We start from the raw sequence: 13,631 nt of genomic DNA on the forward strand, positions 1-13,631 counted from the left end.
GTATGTTGGGACCAACCCCACAAGACCTGCCGTATAATGGCAATATCTCACAAGACCTGTCATATACTGGGAATAGGTCCACAAGATCTACTGTATAATGGGAACATTGAGCTTCCCACAAGACCTGTTGTATACCGGCAACACCCCTCAAGATCTTAAACTGGGAACAGCCAACATTAGCTGCCATTTTGAAGAAGGTCTCATCCAGTCATTTAGCTATTACAATTCGCCCCTTGTAACAGTAGCTGCGATTCTTAGGTTTTCCCATTTTTCCAGCTTTCAAACTGCATATTCACTTCATGCCTAATATATCACACAACTTGTCAGCTTATCAAAAATTAATTATAGTGTTGTACAAAATGTATGGTAAAAGAAAAGTGGCAATGGATAGGTAAGTGTAAAAGATAGAAACATACCACATCTAGCAGAAGCACCACCTTGACCATTGGCGACAGCCATCTCAGCAGTTATACTACCAAAAACAGGTCACACTTGGCCTTCTTTTCATCCAACAAGTGTATTTGGGGGGAAGAAGTGGAGGGTGATATAGAATATATTGCATATCACTGATATTAGTCACAATTGATGTTACCTCTGACAGCGACACTATCAGTTTGTATAAGTGTTCTTCAATGGTTTGTTTGAGCACAAATGACAAAGATGGCTAATGCTTGGACCATTTTTTTTATTTAAAAAAAACAGTCAGTGCACTGAGTTATTAACTGGACTGTTGGTTACTTCCGGGTCACTTTGAGATTGTTTTTAAAGCGCTTGTAATGGGTTGTATATAGTCGTAGAGGACATCAGAGAGGTGCACATATCTTTTCAGGGCAGTTGGAGGCTTGGCAGTTTTGCGATTCACTGCAAAATTAATTTAGGGGAAAATCTGAATTTTAAAAGATTCGATCGTCTCCAAAATATATTTAGCCATCTATTTAAGCTATGCAGATCTCTGCCACTGATATTAGGCCTCTATACATATACTCACTATACACTATAAGCTAACATTACATGCAACTGGTTTTAGCTTCCCATCTTTCACTGATCTATAGCATAACCTACATATACAGACAGCACACCCTGAACACATTTTCTAGTATGTACAGAAATACACTTTGATGCAGAAAGGAATTACTTTCTGTCTTATGATTGATAAGTCTGTAACACAGGACATATTCATGTATTACACCCAGACTCGAACAAATCGCTTCCTCGAAGCAGTAAATGGAAAATCCAATTGATGAGCAGATGGTAAAGATGCTTTGTATCATATGATATATTTCTTCTGCGGATAAATCCGGTAATTCCAAACCCACAAACTCTCTAAAGTTTCACATTCATAGTTTACACAGTGACCACTAATCTGCTGGTAATTTTGCCACCATAGACAATTGAGTCAGATGTACCTCCAAGAGGGCAGAAGACGCATATAATGATTATAATGATTATCCCTATAAAAATTATATTTTTAACCTTATTTTTATAGAACTGCGATACAACACTATAAAACTGAAAATAGAAGCAAAATGAAAAAGAAGTAAAGAAGACTCACTTACATTCTGAGATCTCAAGCACATGGCTGAGTTGTGGATCAATGCTTTCTACATCTATAAAACACAACGCAAAGCCTGTGCTTGGGCTACGAGCCTGTGCTTGGGCTACGAGCCTGTGCTTGGGCTACGAGCCTGTGCTTAGGCTACGAGCCTGTGCTTAGGCTACGTTGTAACTCCAATCTTATGGGTCATGCAGCATCACATGCCTATAGTGCATGGGTGCAGGACAAGAAAAGTGCTGGGGGCTCGGTGGGCTTTAGTTGCGGGCGATGAAAGAACATGAGTATACTGGTAAACATGATGACGTGAGAGAAGGGATGGTGGAAAGTACACATTTTAGGAGAACACTGAATTGCTATGATGTGTATTGATTCCTCAGACAAGAGGATATTTCATGAGTAAGACACAAATTTGTATTTTTAGCTAAGTCATATATTATATTATTATTATGTAACATGTGGGAGTATCCTTTTTTAACCCCTTAATAACAGACAATTTTCATTTTTGCACTTTCACTTTGTAAAAAAAAATAAAGCCATCGATGCCATTCGTTTTACCATAAAATGTTCTTATAAATTAAAAAAAAAAATTTAAGGGAGGTGAAATGGTGAAAAATATGCAATTCCGTCACTGTTTTTTGGGTTTGTTTTTACGACACATCATTGTGCAGTGAAAATGACCTCGCAATATGATTCTTTGGGTCCATATGATTATGGCAATACCAAACGTAGGGTTTTTATTACTTATTAAGAAAATTACTTTTTTTTTTTAGTCGGTGGAACTGTGTGAAAGCTTGTTTTTCAAATGCCAATCTGTAGTATTTATTGGTACCATTTGGGTACATAAGACTATCTGATTGTTTTTATATATTGAATTTTGTAAATTGGGGGGAGGTACGGCAATTCTGGTGGTTCTAAAAAAAAATTATTTATGGCATCTATCTGATGGATTAATAGTTATATCACTTTTATGGATGCGGCACTATCAAATATGCTTATTTTTTAGCAATTTCTTTATTTTGGAAGCCATCATGGTGAAGCTCATGCATAGAAAGTGGCTTTCATGCAATTTTGACTGACAGCTTTCTTACATTCACAGTGAAAGAAAGGGCAGCATTTAGGGTCTCATCTGTGCTGCATAGGTTTGCCAGTAAAACTTACAGTAATTTTTTGCAAAAGGGCACTTTTAGATAGCAATAGTCAGTGAAGTAATGTCAAGGCAATAGTTTGGGTAGATAGGTAGCGGCTGCACCTTGATCCATACGCCTGTAATTTCAAACAATGTTAGGACAATGAACAATATTAGGACATTGAGCACTTTATAGGACATGAGTCCAATCAATAGTATAACCATGTCCTTCTACACCAAACTGACTAATGCGAGTTTTAATAATTAATTATTTCTTTAGTAGTTTGAACAAAAGTTATACTTTATAGCCTTAGTTAGGGATTATTTGCCTTTTGGCAATTTGTAATTTAATCCAGAATAAGTGACACCATCTACTAGTAGGTGATACCCTGCGAACACCCAGTGGTGTCATTTACTATAGAGTAAAGAAGGCCACACACATTAGATAGCTATCAACTAAATTATTGTTCAATTACTTTATGAAAGAGCCACTGCCAGAGTCATTTGGCAGTGGCTTATCTCCCCAATGAACAAAAGGAAAGGGTAACTAAATTGCAACTGCACAATCATTGTGTCCCCATACATACTAGATGGTTGCCCGACTTTTATTCAATTTATATGGGGACCTTGAATGGGAAGATACCCTTACATTTATGCCAAAAAAAATCTCTCCAATTGTCTTTTCTGTTGGAAGAACTCAATCATTAGACCTACAAAAATAACATCTGCTTAGAGCTAATATTGATAATCCAGTTCAGCCAAGCAAGCATCAATGGTATATGTGAAGGGGAGTATAAAATGCTACCGGCAACTCTGTTGACAGCTTATCTCCCATGATATCAAAAGAATTGGACATGTTAAAATGCAACATGCCCCACCATTCTTCCCCCGATATCTGGCTTTGTGCTAGAGTTGAGGAACATATTGGATGGTCTTTCCCTCATGGAGGTGAACAGAGAGAGACAAGTGTGCACAGTTACCCAATGACAAAAGACAGAGCCCCATTGTTTTAAATAGGCTCCAGGGGTAGGAAGCAAATCAGACATTTATTTCATATGATTTGCATGTATGGGAAAATTATGGCTAATTTGACACATCTGACATTCATGGTCCAAGTACAGATCGTGATGTCCAAACCTGCCATGGGTCTTCCGACCTGAATGCAAAAGACTGTTGTATGCTTTTGCACTTTGGTCGTGACTGTCGAACGTGTACAACCAGCTTGGGGCTCCGTTCACATCTGAGGGGAAGCCTCTGTCATAAATTTCATTACATGTTCTGTATAAAATACCCATAGCAGAATCTGATGGACCTCATGATACATCAATGGGTTCTATCTGGTACTAGTGCTGTCTGTCATGCAATGGCACTCTATTGTTTTTGGTTTTCTGCTCCTTTGACAGAACAGATGTGAATTAGGGCAAAGTAAATTAGTGAATCGGGACGGCAAATTTATTTCTGGGTAGATAGCGTAGAAAAATCTACTTTTTTATAGTTTGCTTCAGAATATATATGAAATTTAATGAAATTGCTGAAAGTGTTTGATGATTTTTTCAGACACAACCTCAAATATTAAATATATCTGTACTGAATATGGATCATATGCATAGACTTCTTTGATACCCACAGCAACCAATCACAGTGCAGCTTTCATTTTTCAGGGACACCATTTAAACAAAAGCTGAGCTGCTATTGGTTGCTATGGACAACAAACACAGTTTAACCTCGAGCTGGCTTCATAAATCTCCTACATAGTGTAGGCCTCAGTTCCACAACAGCAATATAACCTGTTGCTAGAGCTCTATATACAGCCGTACTGTATACTGGTATCTTGAAACACCACTAAAACATCAACTACTATCAGAATTTGTAAAGAACTCATAAATAATTTGTCTGATAAAGCGATCTTATGAAACAGGCTTCATAATAGTTGTCTTATGAAAACAGCCATAGCAGGATCTGATTGACCTCATTCATAAGTCAATGTCTATATATGTCCAATTCAGGTGTAGAAACGGTATGGTGGGGGGGTTCCAGTCCGGTGGACTTAAATTGTCCATATAATAATACGTTCCCCCTGCAATGGCTAAAGAAGGCTTCCAACACCCATGAAAGTCAGCTATTTTCCGCTATGCTGCAATGTGAAAGAGGTTGACTTTGATAAAGACAACCATTTGAAAGACAAAGTGACTAAGTAGACGAGTAAAACTAAATAAAAAAAAGAAAAATATTTGTAATAAAAAAAGGTTCATATAACCAGCCCCCCTTTCTCCATAAAGTTATAAAAAAAAATTGCCATACGCTGAAAACCCCCCCAAAAAATCTAAATATCACTCTTTCTCTTTGTATAGCCAATTTACCACCCCCCAAAAAATGGAATAAAAAATGCATCGACACCAAAATCACAAATGATAAAAGCAATAGCTCATACAGCAAAAAACAAGCCCTCATACAATTATATTGACTGAAAAGTTAAAAAGAAAGTTATAGCTCTTGGAAAGTAAGGAGGAAAAATCTCAGTGTCGGGTTGTGATCCCTCACACGAGCATCACAAAAAATCTAACACTATTGGGGGGGAAGGGGTTATCGCCAGACACACAGGATTTCAATGAAAATTGACTTTGACCTGTCGGTGATTTTAACTTATTTTTTTCACAACCAAATCCAACACCAGCCAAGCCGCAGACAAGTCATACTAATATTTCTGATCACACAACTTCTTTGAGATTTGTTTTCACGTGACCCTCGTCGCTATGAAGCCCCGGCCTTACTAGTTGACCAAACGGACTTTCCACCAGCTGTGTCACCACTTGCTTGTAGTACAATTAGATCATACACCACAGCCTATCGTTGGTCCCTTAGACACCAATGGATCAGTAGAGTCATCCTGCAGCTATTATCAGATGAGATACACCAATGTCAATGCTGCACGCAATAAGAGACACATGTAGAAATCAACAGAAACAATAAAACCAGTCCAGCCATAACTTCTATTGGCTTTAATAATGGCTCGATCGCCCAAGAAGACCTATGAAAAGACTATGTTCTCTAAATCTGGAAAGATATTATATATTACATATTTAAAGTGAACCTGTCACAACGACTTTATGACTGAAGCTAGTAGTATGTCGCTATAGGTCCAAGTACAATAATAAAAATTATATCTGTCTTGAAGTAATCTGATGTTCCAATGTTGGGAAATCAAGGTTTGAAGCCATAGGCGAATTAGCCTGGAAGTACAGGGGGGGCAAGTTACTGCATTAAGAGGTTATGGACATGCCCGCAAAGTACTTCCATTCTAATTTGTATGTGTACTGAAAGGTTGATTTCTCAGAGAGGACACATCGGATTACTATGAGACAAGCATTATTTTTATTGTTGTAGTAAGATCTATACAGCCATATTACTTATCTTAGTAATAAAATCATCCTATCAGATTCCCTTTAAAGAATGCAAGAATATATGATCATCCCTCAATTCAATACTAATATAATGTAGCTCAAGTAAGCGTTCTTACCCGGGGCGCCGATGTCTAATGATGGCATTGTCCTTTACTGACACACTGTCTTGAAGGCCAATATCAGGATTGGGGCTCTCCATTCCTACGACATATGGTCGAACTACCCTTTCACGGTCACTTGTGGCATCCTCAAACAGGACTTGACCGCTGAGTTTGTTGAACATGATGGTGTTCATGGTAAAAAGTCTTGGAGCTTCTCTTTCGACTCCTATAGAAACTGTAGTTCGGTAGTGAAGAAAAATGGGGTCCTACATGAAAGAAACAAACATTGTAGATCAGTTCTCTCATTGACATACACAGTACAACGTAACACAGCTGGGGCATGGAGTTTCTCCAACTTTCCTTAAAGAAAGATCTTCTCATTGTAATTACAAGCAGTTATAAATATTCCTAATAGTCAGCACATATTACTGGTAGAGATGAGCAAACCTGAAGTTAAAAGTTTCAGCGTTCGTACCTGACAGAACATGGACATCTCCCAGAAGTCCTCTGACATGTTCGGAGTTCCAGGGGAAGAAAGAAAGAGATTTTTTTTCCATATCAAAAGTTTTGGTTCTCCTTGTTTTCACTAGGGTTCGGGTTCTGCTTCAAGGTCTGGTATAGTTCTGGTAGCCAAACCGAACTTTGAAATAAAGTTCGTCGGGTAGCATAACCCGAACCTCTATGGGTCTGCTCATCCCTAATTACTGGGTAAAATGTATAAATATCTAAAATCTTAAAATCAAATGTTTGACATCTTATTAGATACAGTAAAACTGTAGCCTCATCAGAACTTGACCAAAGAAATATTGAGTACTCGCGTCCATTGCAAGACTTCAAAGCACATATTGACCCTTCCAAGAATTATGTGTACTGTTCATGTGCCATTGGCAAGAGCCATGATGTTTTGCTAATGGTACAAGGGGTCCCTTGGCAATTTTTAGGACAGATAGATGCCACAACCCTAGTTAGTGAAGGAGCTATGAACCTGTATACAATCTGCCTTAGTCAAATCTTACTTGACTATCCAGGAGTATAATGAAATGATCACATAATTACATCCCTAGGCTTTGCTTTGACCACTCTGATGGATCTAGTTTCCATCATATCCAAATGGCCATTGAAAGCTCCTTTTGACTATAATTGTTGCAGAATGTGAAGTCAAAAATATCAAAAAGGTCTATAATCTTATGAAAAGTGACACAGATTCATGAAGTATCTTCTTACTCTGTCTACCTCCCCTGTGTCTGAGGATTCCACCGCCAGCTCATTATGATGATGGAAGGTTTTGGTATATTAAATAAATCATAGTCCCGGAGAATTAAGGCAATGATAAGATAATGGATAGAAGGAGAGAGTGGCTTATCCTGTCTGGGACAAGCTGACAATTTGGGATTTGTAAAGATTTGTCTGGGTATTTCGTAAATTGAGGTCCATTCGCAAATACAAGGCGTTGCTGTGGAAAAACTAGTAAAATGCAATCATCCATGTTTAGGAATGCACTATTTATATCACCGCCTGTCTTCGAATGACTGTAATGTGGCACAGAGGAACCACAGTGGAAGGAAGAAACGGACGGTGCACATGGAAGACAAATGGTTGAATATAGCAATATCATTTGGCATAGGTTCTGCACAATTTCCACCTTCTTCCCATTTATAGCTTGATGGAATCAGTATTTTAGGGATGTGCATTGTACTGAAATTAAAAAGATGTGCAGTCAACCGCCCGCTCCTCCGTCTTTTCCATCGAAATCTACGTAATTAATCACAGACCCTTTTACTCGGTTTTATAAGAAAGAATCAACATTACAGCAAAGGGGAAACATACGGGTCCATATACACCATACATATGGAGAATACAAGATATTGGAAGCTATCTATCTATGGATGAGCCCTTCATTATCCTCTATTCTCCATATTTATGGCATATAAGGAACTTTATTTTCCCCTACATAATATCACAGTATGTTACCTGCGGTTTTACATAGGACTCCAGGCAAACCTTATAACCATATTCGCAATGCATTTACGCTCAACAAAAACTGCAGCCCCCAAAAGTAAAATGACACACTCAGCACTGCTACATCAGTTTAACATGGTGCAGTGTCGGTTATTTAAATACTACTGAACATGTATATACAGTATATATAAGTGATTAGTATAACAGATCGCTTATGGTCACAAAAATTAGCAAAATAGGCCATAATTTCAATATATTCTATCTAAGGAAAATATTTCCTATTTTTACTCCGTTTCGTAAACATTTACGAAAATGAAGTAGCACAAATACTTCAAACACATTACTATTATGTGATTTTTAATATATTTATTCAGGTAACTTTTGATTTTTCTTAACAGCCAGACAAGACAGTAAGAATTCACATGGATATCACAAGAAATCAATCCAAAATGTTAGATTCCAGTAGCAATCTTTTTGCACCCCGGCTACCTATTCAGCCCCAATATGCATATTTATTCCCATGAACATACTATATTATTTCAGGTTCATAAAGACAATTACAAATAATATGTATACCAAACACCTGTAACATAAAATCAGTATTGTAACAGGCTAATATTGAGAAGGATGATATGGATGGAAGTGTACATGCTTGGGAACCAAGAGTGCACAACATTTTCCAGGACCCGGCTACATTTTTCCTAATAAACAGTCTATGACATCTCCCAAAAACATCAATAAAAAGAAAAAAAACAAAAACCTTATGTAATTATATGAAAGATTTTATTTCCATCAATGACATTTATTCTGATAAAGTATCATATTTATGTTGCGCCAATATCTTCCGCCGAGGTGTACAATTAGTTACTGGAAAGTATCGGACAAGGTCAGCTGCAAATCTAGTTGTCTTCTATCCCCATCACCTACGCACAAGAAGCCATCACTGCTGCTATATAATATGTGTATAAAGAACATACAATCTATGACAGTTTTCCCAATATAGTGCACTTAAACACCATTTTTTCCATATTTTTTGTTTGTTAGATTTCTGTAACTTATGGAACTATTTATACATTGTATACAATGGTTCTTGCTTTATGAGATCACACACATTGTAAAATGCTGGTAACTGAGGAACTCTTTCGTCTTAATTAGAGATGAGCGAACCCGAACTTTAAAGTTTGGGGTTCGTACCGGAGGTTAGTGTTCGGTGCTGAACTCCGAACACGGACCTCTCCCGGACGTCCGATTTAATGTTCGGAGCCACGGGTCAAGTTCAGGAGGAGAGAGAGAATATTTTCCAGCTTCGAAGTTTGTTTCCCCATGTAATTCAATAGAATTCAGGTTCATGTTCAAGTTCGGGTAAAGTTCTGGTACCTGAACCGAGCTTTGGACATAAAGTACAGTCAGGTACCAGAACCCGAACTTACACTGGTCCGCTCATCCCTAGACTTAATAGTATATTTGAGAACTTGACTTGCAGATGGAGGCTGTGGGCGACCATTGCCCCAAAGCATATACTGTATATATATATATATATATATATATATATATATATATATATATGCTTTATATATATGTGTACATATGTTCATATCCTTAAACTTGTGTATGTAACAAATATATACTTGTTCGTGTATGCACATCTACGTACGTGTATACATTGTACTACATGTGTAACGTATATGAGTTTGTCTATGTACTTTCCTCGGTGCTTGTGAATGTGTGAAAATATACTTATATGTATATATTTGTAAACATGTCTTGTGCAAGTATGTAAGTCTGAGTATATATACTGTGTTATTAGTATGCGAGTCACACGGGTGTATAGATATATGCATCATATAGAATTATCTATCTATATTGACAGAGACAGATGCATATGTATATATCTTCATACGCATGTATAGGTAAATGTGCTCGTGTGTTTATATTATATGTGTATGTCACCCATGGATGAACATATGTATGCATTTTTGTATACACATGAGCATAGTATTTCTGTGTTTCTACTGCATTAGATGAGTACACACACACATATATATATATATTTATACACAGATAGAAACATATATGTATATAGTGTGTACACATCTGTCTATATAATATATAATGATGTATAATATATATATGTAGGTAAGAATATATAGGAACATATATATACATATATACTAAATACATATATATATTTATATGTGTGTTTATAAGTTTCGCATGTGTATATGTGTATTTTTATGCATTATTACTCGATCGTAGTATGGCGCCAGCATATTCCGCAGCACAGTACAGAGCTTTGGCATATGTATAATTCAGTGGAATCCATTCTTAGAATATGTAGCATTCTGAATAGTATGAAAGCCCCTTTCGACACTTCTATATCCCCATCACTACTACTATACGTAGGTAATAAAGAGACAATGTTCCATATTACGGTACCACCCCCCTCCCATCCTGCTGTACAAAACTTTCCTTAGTTCCCCAAATCCCTGGGCACTGCGTGCAAGGCTCAGACCCATGTCTTGAGTAGATCCATGGGTTTGAAGACTCTGTCTGCATGGAGCTTGGGTTTCCTACACTCCAGATGAGCCTGCGCTGCCTTTGATCATTCCACCGCCTGGGAAGAGCATAACAGTATTTCCAGTGTAACATGCACTGATATATTACAGTGACCTTCCTTCATCCACTACCATCAACAACCTGCTGCAACGTCAGCCCCCGGATCTCAGTGTGGTTTTACTGTGTTTAGATTGAAGTGGAGCAACATGAAAGGGTGGCCACTATAAATATTTGCAGGGATGTAATTCAGACGTTATTTGTCTGTTCTGCATAAAATATGAGCAGCTGTCTGAATTCCCTAGACTGTTCTACTGTATACTACAATAATATCAACATGCCCCATTTGTGCGCCCGTCCTACACTACACCAATGTGTGACCTCTATTTATAGCCCACTACTTCCAGTGCTGGCCAAACTTACTGGCACTGCCCAAATCTATTCACCCATCATCTTACGAGACACCGGGCATGGCTGAAACACTACAGCTATAGCACATCTCCCCATGATGTCACAATGTGCTGCTGCATGTGGCTTTACATAGGACTGCAAGTAATCCTATATGCATATCTGAACTGAAAACACTACAGCCCTAAATAATTAAATGACACATTTAGCACTGCTACATCTGTACATCCCTAATAACAGAGATACAAATCAAATACATTCTACGCAGATTAGACCTCCCCAACTCTGCCAACTATCACTCATCACCTGATTTACTGCACGCCCAGAAATACAAGTCACAGGTAACTTCTACATATGACAAGTGCATGTGATATATATTATATAGAGCAGGATCTGAAGGATTGTAGTGCCGCTACTGTGATGAACTACAAATGTCAGCATGATAGTAACTGAACTTCTAAATCTCTGACTGTTCCCATGTAAATAGATCAAGTCAATGTAGGTCATACATGTTATACTTAGCACAGATGTAGCAGAGCTGAATTCTCATTTAGCCATTTAGAGCCATAATGATGCAGGAGCCGAACCTGGTGAACTACGCAAAACTCAGCCCTGCAATATCTACCAGGCTTAACACCTACTACCTTCATATACATTATACGGAACGCTACATTTCCTACCAAATTGGCTCTACAGTCTGTGTTTCTATACCAGGAATTAGGGAATTAAACTGTAAGAACATGGACTGGTGGAAGCAAATGCATTCTGGCTGCCGGATATAAGGGGGCTACATAACAAGGGATTCAACAAGGTAGTAATAGTATAAGAAATTACATCTATTACAGGAGTCATTGTGGATGAATGACCTTGTAATAGAAACTTCCCACACTATAGACACTAAGAGAAAGATTTACCACCAGGGGCTCTGACCTACAGTGGAGACATAGATAGATAGATAGATGATAGATAGATAGATAGAGGATGGATAGATAGATAGATGATAGATAGATAGATAGAGGATGGATAGATAGATAGATGATAGATAATAGATAGATAGATAGATAGATAGATAGATAGATAGATAGATAGATAGATAGATAGATAGATAGATAGATGATAGATAGATGATAGATAGATAGATGATAGATAATAGACAGATAGATAGATAGATAGATAGATAGATAGATAGATAGATAGATAGATAGATGATAGATAGATGATAGATAGATAGATAGATAATAGACAGATAATAGATAGATAGATAGATAGATAGATAGATAGATAGATAGATAGATGATAGATATATAGATAGATAGATAGATAGATAGATAGATAGATAGATAGATAGATAGATAGATGATAGATAGATGATAGATAGAAAGATAGATAGATAATAGATAGATATTAGATAGGTTAGATAGATAATAGGTCATACACTGGGTAATGAATGACTCTTCCATCACAGCCATGCCGCCCATATTACCTAGTTACGGTTCTGCTGTCCGTCCTCTTGTCTGTCGGTTCCTGTGACGAGGACCAGTCCCTGACAGAGGTGTGAGGCTCCGGTGTGCTCCTCGGTGTCGCCAGCTTAGTGCCCGGCTAGTAGTAGTCCGCCGGCTCCTGCTCTCGCCATCCCCGGTGTGAGCCGCACATGTCTCCTGTCCTGTCCTCAGCTCTAACCACACGAACCGCGGCAGCCTGTGCTCTATGCTATTTACTGAGCCTGAGGCTGCGGGCCCCGCACTGCGCATACACCAAGCGCCTCATGTTATCCAGCTGCGCAGCGCAGACTGTGAACATCCAGTGCTGCGGGAATACAGGGTCCGGGGCGGGAGGAGGAGGAGGCTGGGGAGGGATGTGTAATGTTACCGCTCTAATTCACTGCACACCGGGCTTGTTTTGGGCACAGAACACAGGTATAGCCAATAAATGCACTGACTACACTGCAGCCACAGCGTGTGACAGTGCTGGTGATACTATACTACTCTACATACTACTGACACTGTATATACATGATATAATGTATACAGTGCTGTGTATGACACAGTGCTGGTGCTACTATACTACTCTACATACTACTGACACTGTATATACATGATATAATGTACACAGTGCTGTGTATGAGACTGTGCTGGTGCTACTATACTACTCTACATACTACTGACACTGTATATACATGATATAATGTATACAGTACTGTGTATGAGACTGTGCTGGTGCTACTATACTACTCTACATACTACTGACACTGTATATACATGATATAATGTATACAGTGCTGTGTATGAGACTGTGCTGCTGCTACTATACTACTCTACATACTACTGACACTGTATATACATGATATAATGTATACAGTACTGTGTATGAGACTGTGCTGGTGCTACTATACTACTCTACATACTACTGACACTGTATATACATGATATAATGTATACAGTACTGTGTATGAGACTGTGCTGGTGCTACTATACTACTATACATACTACTGACACTGTATATACATGATATAATGTATACAGTACTGT

General features: G+C 38.1%; 1 protein-coding gene across 3 annotated transcripts in view; it reads right to left on the minus strand.

Moving 5' to 3' along the window:
- The window catches only part of MKX (mohawk homeobox), a 139,088-nt gene extending 126,155 nt beyond the window's left edge, over positions 1–12,933 (minus strand). The window contains exons 1-2 of one of the 3 annotated variants that reach the window (XM_077271831.1): positions 12,587–12,870; positions 6,199–6,449 (exon numbers count right to left, since the gene is read on the minus strand). In XM_077271831.1, the coding sequence (XP_077127946.1) occupies positions 6,199–6,377 (179 nt within the window). In that variant the 5' untranslated portion in view covers positions 6,378–6,449; positions 12,587–12,870. Of the gene's footprint in view, positions 1–6,198; positions 6,450–6,658; positions 6,691–12,586 lie in introns of those variants that run through there. The other 2 variants (XM_077271830.1, XM_077271832.1) reach the window with 2 other exon arrangements.
- Between the last annotated feature and the right edge of the window lie 698 nt (positions 12,934–13,631).

The sequence above is a fragment of the Ranitomeya variabilis genome, chromosome 6, assembly GCF_051348905.1.
Source record: "Ranitomeya variabilis isolate aRanVar5 chromosome 6, aRanVar5.hap1, whole genome shotgun sequence".
Lineage (NCBI taxonomy): Eukaryota > Metazoa > Chordata > Amphibia > Anura > Dendrobatidae > Ranitomeya > Ranitomeya variabilis.